General features: G+C 31.9%; 1 protein-coding gene across 3 annotated transcripts in view; it reads left to right on the plus strand.

Annotated features, from left to right (window-relative positions):
- Nucleotides 1-314: 314 nt before the first annotated feature.
- Nucleotides 315-21,804, plus strand: part of LOC105249804 (zinc finger protein Gfi-1b) — a 30,407-nt gene continuing 8,917 nt past the window's right edge. The window contains exons 1-5 of one of the 3 annotated variants that reach the window (XM_011255554.2): nucleotides 315-989; nucleotides 8,482-8,784; nucleotides 9,119-9,340; nucleotides 10,361-10,581; nucleotides 17,337-17,487. In XM_011255554.2, coding sequence (XP_011253856.1) covers nucleotides 983-989; nucleotides 8,482-8,784; nucleotides 9,119-9,340; nucleotides 10,361-10,581; nucleotides 17,337-17,487 — 904 coding nt within the window. In that variant the 5' untranslated portion in view covers nucleotides 315-982. The remainder of the gene's footprint in view (nucleotides 990-8,481; nucleotides 8,785-9,118; nucleotides 9,341-10,360; nucleotides 10,582-17,336; nucleotides 17,488-21,804) is intronic. The other 2 variants (XM_025408806.1, XM_020027104.1) reach the window with 2 other exon arrangements.

Here is a 21,804-nt window from a genome sequence, read left to right on the forward strand (position 1 = left end):
ATCCCGAACCCCCTTCCTGCGGGAAGGAAACCACCGCCCATTGCCGATGCTTAGAGCGCATCTCGCGTTCTATCGCGAGCTGGTGGGGAGATTCTTACCTGTACATTATGTTTCTTCACCGGAATATGCGCGATTCTCGGACACGACGGGGGAAGACGCGCGCGCGCGTCATCATCATCCCCTTCGTGTCCCTACCACGGAGACGCCGGTGGAGGCGTGGCCTCCAGGTAGCACACGAGGCCGATGCGCAGGTGAGAGAAGAGTGAAACCCGAAGAGAGGCCAGGTAAGGGGAAGCCTCTACGGGCCAGCCACAGCCGACAGGCAACGCACAACGCACGCACGCGAGAGACCGTGCGTGCCCTCCTCGGCCACACCGGGGTCAGTCGGGGTCCTGCTCTTATTCAGGACACTCCGAGAGGGAAAAAGCTCCTTCGCTCAGACATCCACGGTTACCTGCAATCGTAGTCGCTACCTAGTCGCTGGTCTCGTCGCTTGACTTGAATCATACGCGATCGTCCCGACAGCCACGAAAAGCAAGAAGAGGAATCAGCTGAACCTCATCATTGACATTAAAGGGATTCTGCAAAGGGATTTTTTAAAGTCTCTCGCATCTTCTTTGAAGTTACGATCGAGGGAAGTCGAAGTAGTGGAGAAGAAAGATTGGGATCCGGGTGGTTTACATTCGCCACGGTCGACCTTGATGAACCACGTGGATCGCTTCTGGAAGAAGACTCGGTTGCCCGAGCGGGACCTGTTTCAACATCGTTCGAAAGACTCGATTCCGCGTTTTTCGAGCGCACGCGTGTTTCCGCGATCGGTATCTGTGCGAAAACGACGTGTGTCGGAAGTTTGACGTTTGCTGGAGGAAAATTTGTGTGATACGCGTCGGACACGCATCAGGGGAACCGATATAGTGTGCGATCCTCCATATGAACGCCGTAGAATTTTAGCGCATCGCTCTTGTCACGACACCTGAACGTGATGTGTGGTGAGTACAGGATTTGATTGATACGTCCAAATACAGCGAATGTTGATTGAAACCATCTAACCAGGTCAAACCGATGTATTAACATGTGGCACACTCGTTGATTAACTTAGTCGCTAGTACATTTTGGTCAACACAATGATCTTGTTTATCGTATACTTTTCTTGCGCGTATATTGATTTATCTAGAGCTATTTTTATATTATATTTTATATTTATTTTGTAGATAATATACCTAATTTATAATCAATTATCAAATTTGTATGTAAGTATTAAAGAAGCAGAATTAAATTTTTAGTAATAATATGAAAAATTTTATGATATTAACATCTTCAGTTAAGTGCAGTTCAGTTCAATTAGTATTTTACGTTTCGCGATTCACATAATTTTATTGAAATTTGACATATATATAATTTCCAGATGGAAAAACTTAAATTGTATATCGAAAATTTTTCATTTAATGCTGATCGATTTATTCAAATTTGCTAATCAGTTATTCAAGTAAAAAACATTAACGATCATACTAAGAAATTTATATTTATTTATACGAAATGAATACATCGATACCATAAGAGAGTGGCTTGTGTATCTCAGAATATATGTATCTCATTAATCATTAATACTTTTTTGTTCAAAATGATATGGATTCGATTTCTGACATTGACATCGTATCATGATGCTGATTTAAAGAATTAAAGAAGATTAACTTTTCGCGTAACTTTCCACGACGTCAATCGCAACTCTTATCAGAAGTAATCACTTGTGTCTCTTTTCGCTAATTTGCACCTGATCTTATATATTTTTTAAATATTACAGTCCTCTCCGTGTGAATTTCTCTTCTCTTCGTCATAATATTTTGAATTTCGATTATTTTCGTATTTAACATTTTCGTATTTTAAATAATGCGAAGCACATAGACAAATACATTCGCATTTTTATCATGTAATAATACTTGTTATAATAATTGAAATCCGTTTATGCGTTTGTCTCAATTCGTATTATCGTGTTCATTCAATGAATAAGAGCTGATTTATCTCATGCATTTAAAAATTTTCAGTTGGCTATTGTGTTTACCTTATCTCGTATGCATTTTATCGTCGCATGTTCATGAGTGATTTATTTTCAATATTCAAGAAGTGTCAAAATCATTCATTGTATTTTCGTCGCGACATATTTTCGCCGTTAAATCACATCTGCAAATTTTATCATACATATATATATCGGTCTTAATAAAATTTTGTATAACTCTTTCATAAGAAATACACAGATTGCGTATATTTGCACAATCTGTTCTAACGACTTGGGTTTTTGTCTTTTTGTTTTTATGTGTTCGAAGAGCAAACACTACGATTCTAATTACAGAATATTAATTGACTCGTTTTATAGGTTTTTAAAAACGATTTAAAAACACGCAATAAACATTTTTGAAGAATAAATCTTTTTTTAATTTTATCACGCATAAAAACTATTGACGTTTTTTGACATTTTTATAAACGAAGAATTATTTCAGAAAATATGTGCTAATTTCAAGCAGCTTTGTTACCGAATATTTTATGTACGTTGCCATATTCTCTATCTCAGATATATACTATAAAATTATATTTATTTATTCCACTTACGTATCTCTATTTCCTGATCTGATATTTAAGATTAAAATTAGACGCAAGTTTATAGAAGCTACAAACAATTTCTTAAATAAATGAAAGATTTTTGCGACGCGCGTATATCATTTGTAATCACGAAAGCGAAAAGACTACACTGGATAAGCCGAATGGTGATAACCAAAGCACGATGCATTACTTAGAATAGTTGTATTTTAAACACCTAATTGAATGCAAATATTACTGTTAAAAACACGTAAATTTCGAAAACATCATTAAACTTTGACTCCTTGCATAAAAAAATCATGGCTAACATACACGCAGCTATTTGCATGTTAAAAATATATAAAACATTAACATAATTACTCTCTTTTGCAGGAAATATAAATAATTTTTTAATTATGTTAAATAAAAATTTGACATTTTGAGAGGTTTCTTTAGTACATGTGTGTTGAATGTTTCTAAGCTCGATAGCTCGTCTTCTAGTTTTAAGTAAATAATTTACTTAAAACTAGAAGACATATAACATTAATAATCAAATAATTATTTAATTAAATGCAAATGTTATAGTTATTCTATTTGTCATCTTTTTTAACAGAGACATATGGATAGATTTTTTAAATTATATTTTTAATGGATTTATTGAATGCATATATATTACATTGGATTCATTACAATATCAATCGAATCATACTATGATATCGAAGAGTAGCTATTAAAATTGGAATTTATTAACCTTGAAAGTAAAAATGAGGTGCTTATATCTCTGTTCAAAAATGAAGCGACAACACATTCATATATAACTTATTATTAGCTGACAAAAATCCGTCTTTAAGAGATTCGGAGAAGAACATCTGACACTTGTTCATACAATTCTTTTAATCAAGGCTTCGCGTAAATATTCATGATTATTTTTCGAGATTTCGTACAAGTCGCTACGACGAAAGTTATTTTCGTAATTAACGAGCAAACAGAATTGGTCTCTTGTGAAGCTTATCATTAATTAATTAATTGGTTTGTGTGTGATTAGCGGATATATTTTCATTATCTATTATTGGATGCAACATTATTATTATTATGTGCAAATTTATAAAAAACAAGAGAAAAAGAGAAAGTCTATTAAAGTAATTATATTCACTATAAATGAAAATTTCGAGATTCAGAAATTCGTGCGAATTGAAAACTTTCCGCATTTACGAAAACATTATGAATCAGAGAGAAGTGATGAATTTATAATTAGAAGAATTTCTTCTCATTCCTACTGATTACGGTGATAAGAAAACGAACGACTCATTGACTCGGAATTTACTTTGGATGCGTTAAATCTTAAGTGTGAAATTAAGAAATGACGCAGTTAATGTATCGAATTCGTCAAAGCGACAGGTATTTCCACAAGTGGAACCGTTGAAGTGGAGCGTTGAATCGATCAATCTTCATCATTAATCGAAGATTTTTATTATTGCACCGATTATCGTATATTGTCAGTGCAGTTCGTTATTATTTCTCTCAAATTTCTTAGGTATTGAAGCTTGTGAAAATATCATCAGTTATCATTCGCTTTTAAAGATATTTGTTGTATCTGCAAATTCAACGATGATTGAATGCTAACACTCGAAAAAATATTTGTAATCATTTGATATATTTATATTTCTCTCATGGATATACCTACATTTATTTTTTCTTTCTCTTTCTTTCTTTATTTATACTGCCTAATCAATAATAATTAATTGCGATAAATCGTCGACTATTATATCTATAAAAAATACAGTTGTTACGCACATATATTATACGTTGCAGTTATATTGATTGGGAGATTTTACGAGAATAATATTTTTAATGCTTGTGCTTGACATTGTTTTTTATACTTTATTGATTGCCACATAGTTGAAAATGTTAGTAGGAAATCGGCTACTCGCGACATTTATGATTTATTCTCACACGCGTGCAACAAACAGGGCACAGCTCTTATTTGTGGACAACATGATTCATGGATGATAACAATCTATAAGTGCGGGGCGTAATGTATCGTTAAATTATTCCCACTTGTTAAAATATATCCGTCTAATCCGAATCCCCGAATTTTCGACACGAATCATTGAAAGCTTCCTGTAGCAAAAAACGTCATGAGATTTCGAACCTACGTTTTTCCCTCTTTCTGTGCGAAATCTTTTCAGCTTCTATGTATATGATTTTCTCTTTGCAATTGGCCTTCAAATCATACATTATTTGCGTCTTGCAATTTCAATTTTTATTTCTATTATAATATAATTCAATTATAATATTAATATTATAATATTACAATATAATTCAATTTTTAATTTATCTTTCACATATATACATGTCTACACACTCACTTGAAATTTTAACAAATCAATTTGGAAATAGACCTTATTGATAATTTATATAAATATATTTCTCAATTATTTTTCTAGAATACAATACATGATGATACATATGATCTAATAAATGAAATATTCATATATTTGTCGCTTATATTAATATTCATATATTTGACAAATATATGAAATATTCATATATTTGTCGCTTATATTAATTTTTTCTAATTTCTTTTATAACTTAATAGATTCGGGATGAAGATTGATCACTTTCGATTAATCTACTTCTTACGCATTTTTTTCTTATTTTATTACATCATCATTTAATGCATTTATTTAAAAAAATGATCTTTATCGACTTTTTTCATATATGGACTGCTTCATGCTCGTTTCGCTTTTTAATTCGCTCACCAAAAAACTCGACAAAATAACACATTTGTAATAAACATTCGTCGATGATTGGCAGAAAATTGCATCATGCGCTGTTATATCTATGGTAACGTAATGCGAGTAATAAATATTTTTCGCTGCCGGCGCATGAATTATGTAGGAATGCGGCTCGTACGAACGCATTACAGATTTATTCAAACAACGAGTAGCGGTTATTAGTCGTAGTTTATGCGAACGTGATTCTTATCAATGCAGTGGAACCTTGGAGCCAGTGATTTACCTCGTGAATTATCAACGCTTTCCGACGCATCGTTTCACGCAAAATGGCTATGCATTTCTATTTTCGCTCACGCATCGCGTGGTTTACAAATTATCTGCGCTGACAAGAAATTGCACTTTGTTGCAACTGCAATCTTTTTTTTTAGTTTGTCAGATTATTTGAATTGTAATTTGTTAGAGTTGGAAGAGAATTCCTTTTTATTATAATATATATGTAAGTTTTTATATTAATTACTATTTTCTATTAAAAAATTTTATAAAATCTCCATTTATAAAATTATATAACAAGATTATATAACAAGAGAGATTTTATATTATAATTATTATCTATTATAATTATAATTATATTTATAATAATTATAATATTATATATATGATTATTATTATATATATTATTATGTATTTGTTTCTGAAATTAAAAACAAATTAAGAAATTAACGTTTATAAAAATTTAATATTTAATAATAATTTCGAATTGCATATAATTTCTCCTGAAAAACGCACACTAAATTCATCAAAATGCCGTGAAAAAAAAATTCTTTGAGCGTGTCATCTGAGCAAAAATCAAAAAAGCTCAATGTCATTACATAATATAATTGTAATACAATTGTAATATAATTGGCAAAGAGCAACCTCTGTACAATGCATGTCACAGCAAGATCATCTGATCGCTAATCGGCACTCGCTTTCAAAAGCCTTATTCTGTCAAGTTTGCTACCGAACGATTGCCGCGGCATTTTATCGCGATTCGTCGCGAGCGAAGCTGTCAAGCAATCGCATCTGCCTGATCTCGCGATTAAGATCTTGCCTCTCGATTCCTCCGTCCGTTTGTCCGTCCGTTTGTCCGTTCGTCCGTCCGTTCGAGTCGCGCACGCACGATTTATAATTCATTTCACCGACCGACAATCCGCGTTTGTGATTTCTTTCCCGGCTGCCCTTCCGCGCTTTTTTTCCCTGCCGCCGCGAATCTGATACACGTGAAACGCGGCGACGACCGCCGACGATGCATTAAACAAGCCGACAAGCTCGCGTTAAATGCGACTAGCATAAACATCCCGTATATTTATCGGTGCCCGAGATTTTCGTGCGATACGGAAAAAAACCACAGTATTACGGTTTAAATAATCTCCCGGCTGGGTGACTATTATGAATATTTATTTTATAACCGCTGGTACTTTTTCCCATTTTCTCTATTATTAAGCAGGACGAGATAAATATAACGTACAATGAGCTCGTAATTTGGAAAATTACTCATGGCATCTTTCAATTCTCAGGAGAGAGATGTGTAAACTTTCTGCGATAAATGATCTTTTTAATTTTGATATATGCGGATCACGTATCATAATTTTTTATAATTATTATTAATTTTTTTTTATAATTATTATTAATTATTATTATTTATTATGATACTTGTTGAGTCACAATCAATTTTTAAAATGACACGAATGAAACATATTTAAATCGCGATAAGTCTAATATACGTATGTATATCAGAAGCACATGTAGAAAAGATCATATCGATGATAATTTTTTATTTATGAAATTTTTATAATCATGCTGATTCATAATTACTATTTTTATTTTATTTAACTTTTATTTAACTATTTTTATTTTATTAAAATTTTCTTTATTTAAAGTTGAAACGTTAATTTATTCGCGCTTATTCTCGTGCTTATTTTGCATAAGTAAATTAGTATTTTAACTTTAATATTTTAATTTATGCATTTTAAATTTTCAAAATTATGTTTTGTGGGTATTTTAACGTAACAATTTTTTTTCATTACGAATAATAAAAACAAGAACACATTCGCATGTTCAGTTTGAAATATTATGTATTTACATATTTCCAAGATGCAAAATAGATTTGGAAGACACACATTTATGTTACATAATGCGCTTATCATTTCGCAACTCTTTCAACATGTTAATTGAAATACAACCAGAATCATGATTATGATTTAGCCTGTTTTCATTTTCTATTCAAATACGCACGAAACAATTTCGATCGCGTTGCTCACGATTGGCATCATCAGATTTTATACGTCATGAAAGAATCCGCTCCAAGATTCCATATATTATTTATTTTTCTGTTAACGACCATGTTTCATGTATATAATAAATCCATTCGCGAAATGCAACTGACCGTGGACATGTTCGTACATTAATTATAGCTTGTATTTTAGATTTCGCGGGGTTTTTATAGCTTCATGATAATTAACGACATTAAATACAAATAAAAAGTCTAATTTATAATTAATGAAAAATATAAGTAACACAAATAATTAAAAATAATTGTTAAAAACATTTAAAAAAAATGTTTATTGTAATTTTATATATCTAAATTTCTTTGACACTTTTTTAAAGAATCAATATTATATATAATTATTAAATTTAATAAAAGGGAAAGAATTTTAAAAACAATAAAATATATCCATTTTATTTTAAATATCTTTTACATCTCTTCGTTTTACATCTCTTCGTTTTTATCTATGTAATTTTTATCTATGTAACACATAAATAAATTTATTAAAATAAATTCATTAAAATTAAAATGACACAAATTTATTAAATGAAAATCTTCATATTCAATGTGTTTATTTCCTGAAAGTTTTTTAATACTTATTAAAGATCTCATGAGAATTCGAATAGTTTTTAGAAAAAAATGTGATAAAAATTATCACGATAAGTCGCTGTTAATTTATATCTAATATAAAATGCTTTAATTATTTTAAATACGTCATACGTGTATTTTGAGTATATACTAAAAAAGTGTTATTCTCAATAATTTGCAATTATCAATTTTGCTATTCATACGCATTACACTTGTATCTTATGCCTGTGCGTTTTTTGGTACGAATAATAAGCCATGCTTTTTACTCTCTCGTAATAGAAGCGGTACCTCGAACTTGGCACATGAAACCGGAACTTCATTGCAATCCCGTTGGAGTTCCGGCGGGCGCCTTGTCACCCCCGGCCACCCTCTCGCCACCGGGTAGTCCAAGCATAATCACGCTGCCATCCTCACCTTGGAGCCCAGGTGTACCGGGGAGCAGTTCGAGCACCATTGCCTCCGTTAATGCACCTTCGGGCCTTTGTCAACCCGTCCCCGATCGTTTCAGCGCTTTCACTCTCGTCTCAAATTACAACCCCGATTTGAGACTGCAAAATCTACCACTCAGCTCCACCGCGCGAGGTAAGCCGCGAAATTCGTCACCTTGCAAATTCGCCAAAATTACAACGGAATAGCACGGAATGGGAAATAGAGTTATAAGGGGGTAAATTATATTTAAATACGATGGGGGAAAATATGAGAAAGAAATATATCGAATATTATCTAATGCATCTATCATTTCTATGAATGTGTGTGTGAATCGCATGAGATCCATTTTAAATATTGTTTAAATTAATCATCTATTTTCTTCCCCAAATCACAAAATAAATCTCTATGATGACATAATTTGTAAATTTAATGTTACACTCGAGGATTATGACTCATTTCCTTAATATAGTTATCTTTATTGTCTCAGATATGCGGTGTGGACTAATGTACGGCGGTTACGGAGCATCCGGGGGTGCCTGGTGGGCTCGTCACATGGGCCTGCTGCTACCACATTCTTTGCTCCCACCTACAAGAATCCCGTCCCAACAGACAACACCAGTTACAAATTGCTCGCCCATTCATCCCGAACCTCTTAGTCCGGCACGTCCCGGATCACCGCGAAGATGCACGCCAGAGAAAGCCAAATTCGGTGAGATTTGAATGTTTTTCAAGTAAATCTCTCTAGATTACATCTCTCTCAATTACATCAATTAAATGTTCATACGACCAAAGAAACCTCTCTTGCTAAATGAATGATACCTAAGAATGATATTCAATTACCTAATTGGCTACACCGATCATACAAAACGCATTTAATATATTATTTTTAACTATTTCTAAATAGTTTTTTGAATAATAATTTATGATGGTTTTCTTGCGATATATTAAATTGGATATTGCATCAATTAAAAATTCTTTGATTCTTTAATATATTATGTGAGACAATTAGATTAATATTGAATATGTAATTTTAATAAGTGCAAAGAAAAAAGGACGAATATATTAGTTAAATAATCGAGCACCTTCCATTGATGTTGGTTAAATTTTTAGAACGATCAATAAAATTATTTCGATAATTGTCTTTATCTGTTTTTTTATAAACTTTTTCGAGCGATTAACGAGTAATTATCGGTAAGTGGGTGCTGTCGATCGATCAACATTGTCACACGGAACTTCATTTATAACCATCGCTTGATTTTGCTGCATGGATATTAATTACAACTAATTAATTTCTATCTATACATTTATATATGCGTGTAAAAACTATTATAAGATTTTCCCTTTTTTAAAATCAAAAATTATTATTTTTTTGATATCGTAATATTTGAGTAATAATACGGAATTTTTTGACTCTTTATATGTGTCTGTCTATTATAAATTATATTCAATAAAAAGATATTTATATGCAAACGTTTAATATGTATCGATTTATTTCGATATATTCGATAGATTGCATTGTCTATAAATTTTATTTCTCTATTAAATCTGGAATGTGTAAACTAGACTATTTAATACATGCAATAATCAAAGATTTTTATAATTTCCTTTTTTACATATGAATAAAAAATTTATCCTTTGGCATAGTTTCAAACAAAAAAACTGGGTCAGTTCAATATAAAAAACAAGCGTTTGATGAATGACGGGATAGACGGATGGCTTTTCGTTTCAGAAGAGGAGGTGCCATTGAACCTTAGCACGAAGCCGAGCGATGTCTCGTCGAGTATCGGCAACAGGAAAAGTGAAATCTGGTCACCGGGCTCGGTGTGCGAGAGGGAGGCCAGGGAAACGAGAGCACCGTCCTCCACGAGTCCGTCCTCGACCCCTATAATTACGCGGCAAATTCATCATTCACCGCTTACTCCGCCCTCCTCGACGGAAAGGACTTTTCAAGTGAGTGTTAATATATTGTATATCTTCTTATCCTCTTTCGTTTTATCTCTCGAACCAGAACCGCTAAAGTTGTTTATTCCGAGAACGAGTGATTCAATGTTGCGTGTAACATGAAATAACACTTAAAATAATCCAAACTCAACATAGTTGATCATGATTTTTAACGTTGCGTGATAATACAGCAGAATTCTGTTCGGAAAATTATTATCGAAGTGTTTCATGGCAAAATCCCTTTCTATCTCAATCGACTCGCAATTAATAAGAGGGGAAAAAATTCAACATAAAAATTCAATTATTTAATTTGAGAATTGTAAAGAAGTATTTTTATGTGCGGTTCTCTAGAAGATCAATGATGACGGACTTTAAAAGATACTCGATAAGCTTTCGAGAAGTAATAGCTTCCGTGATTTTTCCATGATATTCGTTTTATCGACAAGTGAATCGAGAGATTTTACGAGATGGATAAATATTTTTGATTCGAACTTCAACCCAATATTCTGACTTCGTAAAGAATCTTCGATTTCCGCCCACGCTTGCATCGATCGATTGTCTGATGACCTCTAAATAATGCATAAAATCATTTACCTAGTAATTGATCTCGTTTTAGCGACTCTTTCCTTTATGTTTTTCTTTTATATGTATATTTCTAAGTTTTGATGTTTTTTTAATAATTTTTTAATAATTTATTTCATTATATTAAAGAACATAACTTGTATATATACAGTAGATATGTACAGATATATATACAGTAGATAGCCTTTGTATAACGTTGTCCTATAAAAATTTAATATTTAATAAAAAGACTAGATTTTTTCAAATGAAATAATTGATATGAAAAATAAGAAATTTGATTATTTTGCTTTAATAATTAATTCTTAGATATGTAAATATTACGATAAAAAGTATTGTTACGAACATTTAAAAATAATGCTTTACATATATCGATAAGGATTAAATAAAATATTTAATCATATATGAGATTAAGAGTCCTTTTTTCTTTTTATCAATCACATTTTTAGTTAGTGCCTCGTAGATAACTTGTCTACTATGTGATTTTCCTATAAGTGAAGACAAGGACATTATTCTCGATCGGATTAATAGTTTACGAGCTAAGCTTCTCAGAACGTGACAGCTTTTGAAAAAGGTCGCCGATGATATATGTGGAGCTTTTTTTTTTTACGAGTCACAGCGAGAAAGTGCCAATCTGATGGTCACCAAAATCGATATTTTTTTACTGCAAACAGAAGAAGCGATTTATTTCAGACAAATGTTAACATTTTTTTTACTGAGCATATTACATCTATTATGTTTATCTCCCAAATTCGTAAGTTTGTACAATTCCAATTATTACGATCAATTTGATGAATTTTTTAACTTTATATCTTGCATAATAACATATATTCATATATCTAACAATAAGCAAATAACTGATGTATTCTATACAGCAAAAAAAGAAAGTTTTACTAGATTATTATATAATAATTCAGATAACATATACACAATATATTCTATGAATATTTTATCCAGCATTCAATAGATTTTCGTGCAAGAATATTTAAAAATAATGCGATACACATATCGATAAGAATTAAATAAAACATTTAATTATATATGAGATTAAGAGTCTTTCTTTCTTTTTCAATCACAAAACAAGTATTTTTTATAAATATGATTAATAATATTTACCGCAGAAGCTATCGAATTATCAAAATATAATTTTATTTTCAATAATCATAACATATAAATAACATATAAATATAATTTATAAAATTGAAATATATATTTATACATAAATTTATTCAAAGAAAATTTATTAAAATTTTAAATGAGTTATTAACAAGATAATAATCTATCTTTTCTTTAAAAAGCTATTATTAAAATTTGGATACTTGATTTTCCCATCAGGATGAATCTTTTGGGTACTGAGTTTTCCTATTAATTAAGTTGTCTATTAATCAAGGTGTGTTCAACGGAAGGATTTTGTCGGCGAAAAACTGTGAAAATTCAATATTATAATTATACTCCAATATTGCCATTATTTTATACCAAATATTTAATGTTTTATGAAATATTTTTTTCCACGCCAAATATAATCTATTGCTCTCATTTCTTGAATTGATTAATAATAAATCGATACATCGCTTTTCACTATTTAAATCATTTGAGCTAGTTATTCATGCCACAAATTCTAAATATTCGATATATATACATATGTTTTTTTTCAATATTTTTATATATTTATATATTTGCTATATATCAATATAAATTTTTTTATCAACATTCAATTATTTTTTATTCGTTATTCTATACATTAATTGTTTTCCGTTATTTGAATTATTCGATCCAAATTATTCGATATCCTACTCATTTAATCCGGAAATGATAATAAATTACCGGCGAGAGAAATTTAAAGTGTACGTGACATATTCGAGTCAATAAGTACTATTGAAGAAATAATTGCCGTTTTTACCTCATGGCACAATAAATTAAAACTCTCATTTCCGCAACTTCAATTTAAAATGAATAAGTCACGTGATATATTTACTTGGCTAAATAAGCGTCGCTTTAATTTAACACGTACGAATCGTTACAAAGTGAAAGTTAATCATTAATTGATAATAGCTAAAATTGATGGTAAGGAATAATCATCTTTTCTCTTAGAAACATGTCAAAACAATCGCACGGCCAATTTCCTTTTATTTTATGTATTTGACGTCACGATGTATCGTTTAATGGTTACATTTAAATCGTTAGCACTTTTACAATCTCTTCTATGAACACTGACAAAAAGTAATCATTTTGTAAAAATATTCTAACAAAAAGTAATCATTTCATAGAAATATTCTCACGAAAGTATATGTTTGATACTATATATATATATATATATATATATATATATATATATATATAGCGTATAAAATATGTCATTATCTTGGAAAAAGATTCAATGCATGTCATCCTCCAATAAAGAAAATATTGTCGTCGTTAAATGTTTACGCTCAAATATGAGATGTCATCATTAACTGTCCCGCATCTGTTACAATGTAAGCACATTCTATTTACAATGAACATTTACAATTAACATAACGAAGTAATCTTGACGAACGAGTTATCGGAAGAGAAAAACTGCTTCAGCCTACTTCATCACGACACGATGTCGCGATGTCGCGACATTTCCTCTCGGTACGCGCAGAAAAAGAAGAGAGAGAGAGGAACGAGCAGTGTTTTACATACATATCGAGTGAAAACCGGTCGATCTCCGTTCCAGAAAAAAATCACACGGAGCGATATACGCGGAGTCACGCGATACGAATTTCTTCGGGGCGCGTAAGTACCCTTAAGTACATCGGGGCGAGGAAACGGGTCAAACATTTGACGAATATCGGGGGACCTCGATACAAAAGACCTCGCCGCAATTACGTGTGATTGAATGGAAGTAGAGAAACTCGCCTCGGCCGTGGTTTTACGTCCACGATACGTAACCGTAACCCGACATATTAGGGTATGTAGGCCGCGTATATGTACGAGAGCGCGCACGTACATACATATGAGATTTTTGTGTGGAAAGGACGTTAAATTCCTGCTACTCTCTCTACTTGATCTTTTTATTGTCATTACACTTGCAACTGAATTTAATTACTGTGTGTTCAGCAATTTAAAGTCCTTCAAGGTAAAATGTTAAAATAAACCAACCATATATGTATATGTATTTTGGAAGGAGCAATTACGATTATTTAAATATTTTGTCTTCAAAACTAAAAGACTTTTTTATATACATAAAATATATATTATATTAGAGGTATCGGATCAAACGGACAGGAAAAGGAACGGTACCGAATAAGCACTGAGGCGAGATTTAGTTAATAACTTAAAAAAAAATATTATATTATATAGAAGTCTGTAGAAACGAACACAAAGACAAGATGGACGATCAGCTCGCTCGAATAGCGACTAGAATACAGACCGTCAGATGTCGATATAAAATGATATAATATTTTATATAATATCAATAATAATATTTAATAATATTTAATAAAATTTATAATATATAATATTTTATATATATTATATATATATATAAAAAAAAAGTTTTTTAGTTTTGAAAACAAGCAAAAAGAATTTGCAAGATAAGTTATTTGTTCTATTATTGATTCATACTTTCTATTTCAAATATTTATTATGACTTTGCTTCTAATATTTATCGATAATATAATATTTATTCGCTTCTAGTATTTATTTTACAATGTTACTTCTAATACAAGTTTCCTTGGAGCAAATCATAAAAATCGTCAAGCACATCATCGTCAATTTCATCGAATGCTAATTTTCAAAGTTATTCATTTTTAAAGTTATTTTGACAAATATGATGTCTTCTCATTTCATTTGTAATTTTTACCGAAGTCTCGATTAAGTATATGATTCTTCATAAATTAAAAAGAATTTTTCCTCACCATTTTTCAAAATTCATTTAGATAACAGATTTCACACATGCGCATCGTTTTTCTAAGCAGATTTTTTAGACTCTTCTAAGTCTTCTTTCCATAAGAGTTATGCTTAAATTTGGAAAAGCAACGCTTAAGAATATATCCTATCCTCTCGTATAATTATCGCAATTTTTCTGCGGTATACAAATAATTCACCCGTGGGAAGCTACGATCTCCTTTACTTAATCCATGCCTTCGCCGACAAACCGGCAGATGTTCCGACGACAACAACGATGATGTCGACGACGACGTGGTATCGAGAGAAAAAGGAGTCGGACAAAGGAGCGCGGCAAGTGATTAACGGTAATTACGCGATTTCGAGCGTCGCGAATCGCGAGGAGCGCAGAGACTAAAAGACGGGCCCGAGGAACTGAGAATGCGGAGGAACACGCGGAACTCTCTCGCGGCTTTGTTTCCGAGCCGTACCGGAAGCAGACGCTTTCGTGCGGTGACAATAGCGGGACCGCCTCGTCGTCTCCGCTCGTCTCGACTCTCTCGTAGCTTGTCACAATACGTCGTGTTTCCTTCGCGATCTCTCTCAACGGACGTTCCGCCGGTGCTTATTAACGAAAAAACACCACCCCCTCCGCGCCATTTGCTCTCCTTTTCCCAGAATCCGCGAATGGGATGACGCGTTGAGAGCATCTTGACAGGTGGACGACGGGGAGCAATTAAGAGTGACAATTGTTACGCGTGGGAGTCGTTACTGTCGTGACTGGTGTGACCATGTGTGACGAGACTATACTGCTTTAATTGCAGTTAAATTGGCCGAAGGCTTTTAAATATATTCCTCCGTTGCTTAAACTTATCCTGGATTTTTAAATTACGCGAAAGATTATTCCTTGATCAATATTTACAAAAATTAATTTTTAATGCTAAACGCTCACATTTGGCAATTTTTTATAGGAGCAAACGCATAATACTGTAATAATAATCGCGATTAACCGCGATTATATTTCTAGATTATCAATTTTGCTCTCAATCTCATAATTTTTTTTAACTTATCCTGAGTTTTTAAATTACACGGAAGGTTATTCCTTGATCGATATTTACAAAAATTAATTTTTAATGCTAAACGTTTACATTTGCTCCTTTAGAGGAGCAAACGCATAATACTGTAATAATAATCGCGATTATATTTCTAGATTATCAATTTTGCTTTCAATCTCATCATTTTCATCCGATGACAAAAATTAAAATTCGCGCACGATTATTGCCGAATGTCGCTCGTGAAGATAGGTCGCTCTTCCTCATATTGATCGCGGCGCATCGTGAATCATGCGTACTTGCAGTCGCGAGTAATAATATTCCGTATATATTCATATGCCATATATATTGTCAGCCTGGACACGCATCGAACCGCGCCGCCGGGACATTGTAACGACTGGCGCCCATGTGACAATGAGCTAGAGAAGAAAGAGAACGAAAGGTGGAAAAAGAGAGAAATACACAACGCTTCGTGAACACAGGTGTGCCTGGCGTCCCGACGTCCAAGAGCGCACCTTCCGTCTCCCTCATCGTCCGCATTTTCCCTTCTTACGCGTCCGCGATTGAAAAGCGAGAGACTTTATGGCGTTCGGAGAAGTCGTGAAGACTCGTAATATGTTTTACGGCGATTATAACAATCGCTGTAAATGTGAGAAGAAAATTTAAGCTTCGGGCGAGAAAGAAAAATTTGAAGAAACGAAAAAGATTTAGCGTACACATAAATTATTATCGTTATGCAATATGTTGAATTTAAGATATTTCTATAATTTTATAATAAATAAACTTTAGCAAACTTTTGAATAAATATGACAGTTTTAAAACAACATTAATAAAATTCATTAAACAAATTCTTAATGTACGATATAATATTTGCAATATGCTCTATAGCTTGTTTTCATGGTCGCAAGGTTGAGAAGGCATAATTGCAGAAAGAATTTTCTTGAAAGGAATATAATCAATATCGCGTGTGATGCGCGGAAACATGAGCTGTCCAGAAGGAATTGATAAATTAGCTACTTAGCGGCTTAATAGTTAGGCGATGGTGATTTATCAGCAAAAGAAAATGTCTATTTAATAACAAAATGGAAACCACTCTACTTTACTAGACTCACAAAATCGGTAAAATTAAAAATGAAAAATTTAAAATATAATTAATAAATATATATATATATATATATATATATATCAATATATATATATATATATATATATTTCTTTATCAATTAGATAAGATATACAATAAGCTGTATATGTAAACCATTTGCTTTTTGTTTGTTATAATAGTGTAAACAATGTGGTAAAGCCTTCAAACGGTCAAGCACACTCAGTACTCACTTGCTGATCCACTCTGACACGAGGCCTTATCCCTGTCAATATTGTGGCAAGAGGTTTCATCAGAAGTCAGACATGAAGAAACACACGTACATCCATACCGGTGAGTCAGCAATTCATCGATTCAATTTCCAATATGTTAAAAGAGATAATATGAAAATTAATTCTTCTAATCATAATTAATCATGTGACAATCAAATTATAAATTCTTTCTTATTATTATTTGAATAATTTTATTACGAGAATTTCCTTTTTTTATTTCTTGTCTCATGGCTCGCGTTGATATAATTATGAAAATCCTAGTTCACACGCTCACGTTTATAAATTTATTAGAATGCTTTTTATATATGATGTCACATATTACATATTACACATGCAGGAAATGGGAAGAAGTCATTGTTGCATACATTAATATTCAATAGATAAATGCTTATATAAAGTAAATTATATTCACTATAATAGAGATTCTACATTTAGTTTCAAACTACAGAAATTGATTGTTCATATTGGATCACTAATATGATTTATTAATGCTTAAAAAATATATGAAAAAGAATTCAATATGAATATAATCGACACTATACTTTTAAATACGTATATTTTAAATACGTAATAATTAAAATAATCATTTTCTATTTTTAAACTAAGTTCGCGGAAAAATTAAATATCATATATAGTATGTATATAAAATTTTCTAATAAAATAATATAATATAATATAAATTTTATTAAACAAATTTATTAAAAAAATTTCAGTAAAAAATAATTTTATAATAAAATAATCACATATATTTAAGCAAATAATTTCAATTGCAAAGTGAAACGAAGGTTTATGTGGTTCCTAAATATTTGATATATAAAGTCTCAGAAATACGAATGTTTTCCGATCTCTTTGTCATCACTTTCGGTCCTCTTTGGAAAGAGATTGTAATGCGCTAACCGGACAAAGACGGGCAGACCATATGACGAAGTTTCGGCATACGAGACTGTTGCGTGTGTATCGATAATTGCAATCGTCGGTAACAAGCCTTCACTTATGTATATCTAATTTTTACGTTACGGCTATACTCGTGCAACTCAAGTTTTGTCCTCAGAATTACAGCTTGTCGCGTATTCTCCCTTAAACTTGTTCTTTCTCCTCGACCAAATGTTGCATATCGCCGATCGATAACTACAATTGTTAGTAACGAGCTTCTCTCCTTAGTCTCTACACCCGAACGGAAGGCCCAAGCGAGCAGTTAAAAATAGATTCGATAACAGGATAGCGCGATATTAAACGATTGAAATGGTTAATCGACTTCCAACACTATATTCTTCATACGTAACGTAAATGTTTTCTCCAGTTCTATCTTTGTTAGACAATACTTTCGAAGATAGATCATAAAATAATTGTAATTGTTATTATAAAATTCTATATAAAATGCTTTAACTCTTTGTATTCGTAATAATTTGAACCCAGTGACAATCTAGACAGTTGAGGGCAAATACAAGTGTAAAGAATTAAATTTAGTCACCCTTGAATTTGATATCGTCATTCTTTTTCATGTTTTGTCATCTATCTCCAACTGTTCTTCATAACACTTGGAATAAAAATGCGCGATCGAGTCTTTGACGGGTGGTTTCAGAATTATTTATAAAGGCTCTGTATCTTGTTACCATCGTGGTAAGTTAGTTTGTGTATTATTCAGACTATTGGTGTCCTCTGATCGAAATGTTCGAACACAAGTCGTGTATCGTGAATCGTCCAAAAGATAGGAAGAATTTATTCTTTTATAGTTTCTGAGAAATGACGAACAAGGTTCATGGACTTCGACAATTTTATGCCTGGAGCCTATTATTTTAATGTCTCACTACAATTTTGAAAATAATGTGCTCGAGAAGCAAGAATTAATGTCATGTTATTCATAATAAACCATTATATTTGTCATAATTTTAATTATATTCATAAAACCTAATAATTTCATAAACATCGATATTGATGAGATACAACCCTAATAAAATTAAATTTGTTAATATCTACATAATGTATCGATTTTGGAACAAGTCGTCATATTGTAAACAATATACATTTGTTAGTATACCAAAATATTTTACCCCCTCCCTTTCGTAAATATTTTAATAAATGCCAATTAAATATGTCTTCCACACTTTGTAAATTAAGATACTAATTTAATTAATATTTCAAGACATCATTAATGTCACATGATTCATTAAACGTAATAAGCCTCGTGCATTATTCGCAGAGTGGATTTATAAAAAGTTACATTTGCTTGATGCGCGTTATCGCATAAATGAGATTGCGTTGTAGTGCGCATTTATTCGATTCAACATGACAGAGGACGGAGAGAGACTTGTGACCGCACCTTTATATCGATGTATGCATTTAAACGCGACCTGCACCTGCGATGCATCTTCAATAGGGTGTCTCCATGAATGTCGCACCCACGTCTCTATGCGACTGACCCTTTTCGCATATGAAAGAATCACGCAGAGGGCATATACGCGACACCAGGAATCGATATCACGCCATCGTACACTTTCGATAGGAAGGGGAAATAGACAAGAGAAATAGTGTGTGTAAATCTAAAGCTTTTGACATATTTTGCTACGCCTAACGAAGATTCTCAAATGAAATCTTAAATTGATTCCTAAGGAATATTGTTTGTTGTAATTATCTTATATTTATAATGTTTATAACACTTTATTTTATAAAAATAAAGCATTGTTATATAGTTTCAACTTTTTTATCACAAAAGTTCGCGATACAGAAATACTGCTGTTTCAAATAATGTGAAGAAGATCAGTCGTAGACATCTAAATACGCAAAATCAGCAAAATGTTTCGTTCGCGATAGTGATGACAATTATCCTTTCACAATATAAGCTAGAAAAAAGTGGATTGGCATGCAATCAGATTAGCTCCGGATTTGATTCATTCGAGGTTTGTCGCCGCGAGAGACCCAAATGCGAACACGCACATTGCCCACAATAAATATATCGGCAGATCATCAGGCTATTTTGTATGGAAATCGCGTCTCGTCACGCACACGCAAATGGTTATTTTTCTTTCTTTCACCATATAGAATCGTCCAGAAGCAGAAATTTGTCCACCATGTATTAAATGGTAAAAATCGCTGTTAATTATTAACAACGTAATTACCTTAAAATCATTGTTGTTCTTTAATTCTCGTATAATTACTTTAAATCATAATTTTTAAGAAGCAAATATCTGAAATATTGTTATGTTTCTTGAATCTCATTAACAATATCAATAAATACAATAATTATTCCGTAATAATATTTTTTTATTTTGATGCAAAGTTTACGTTCTTTTTAAATTATGCATAATGAAAAAAATTAATTTAATTTAACATAATCATGTAAAAATTTAATATGTATTTAATGAGTTTCTTGATTTTTCGAACGCGACGCAAGATTATAAAATGACACAAAATTCATCTATTTTGCTCATCTTTCGCAACGTTAAGATTGGCTTCTGAATGTGATGAATTGTTCCGATATACGATAAAAAAATAATCTAGACGAGAAATGCATTTCTCTCTCTTTCTCTCTGTTGTGCATTAAAAAATGATTGCATAAATCCCCGCATAACTACCGAGTGCACCTAACATCCACAATCGCAGTACGATTTTCAGAGCAGTTTATTATTTTTTAAAAAGAAAATAAGTAGTAGCTAAATCTGTAGTTGCTAAATCTTAAAACAATTTTTTCACAGAGAAATATAGATTTCTTGCCTGGAGTTGTGAAATATTCATAAAACGAAATGTGCATTCTATTTTTCTATAACATTCTGTGTCCGATAACGTTACCACGAAGAAACTGAGAATTCTTAGCGCATATTTCAATATTTGAAATCGTACATAGCAATGTATGTGTATTTCCTAGCTATTATATATTAATGTAGATAAAGGAAAATAAATGAAAACTATAAGCATGATCAAATCACATTGTATATAACATTTAAATATATCATGCTTGTTATTATTATAAATATAAATTATTTAATACTCGCACAATTCGTAATTAATTTAATTTTTAATTTTTAATTTAAAGTAATTTTAATTTAAATTTTTATAAATATATTTCACTAAAACAATAATCTTAATAAAAAAGTAATTAAGATGGGTAATATTTTGTTGAATGAATACACACATTAAGCCATCCAGTAAATCAAATCGCACGTAAATATGCATAATATCAAGTGACGTGTGGCTGCTCCATTCCGGTGTGTATTGCATATGTCCAATCGCGTTTTTCTTAAACCATCCCGTAATAAAAGCGGGAAGGATGAAAGAAAGCGCCGATGGGGAACGATAGGAGCACGTTTTAATAGCGATTTAATCAGCTGCCTCGGTTTTCTCGTGGAAATGACCGGAAGGAGCGCATGTACGATGGGAAACG

This window comes from Camponotus floridanus, unplaced genomic scaffold, assembly GCF_003227725.1.
Source record: "Camponotus floridanus strain SB8 unplaced genomic scaffold, Cflo_v7.5 scaffold23, whole genome shotgun sequence".
NCBI classification, from domain to species: domain Eukaryota; kingdom Metazoa; phylum Arthropoda; class Insecta; order Hymenoptera; family Formicidae; genus Camponotus; species Camponotus floridanus.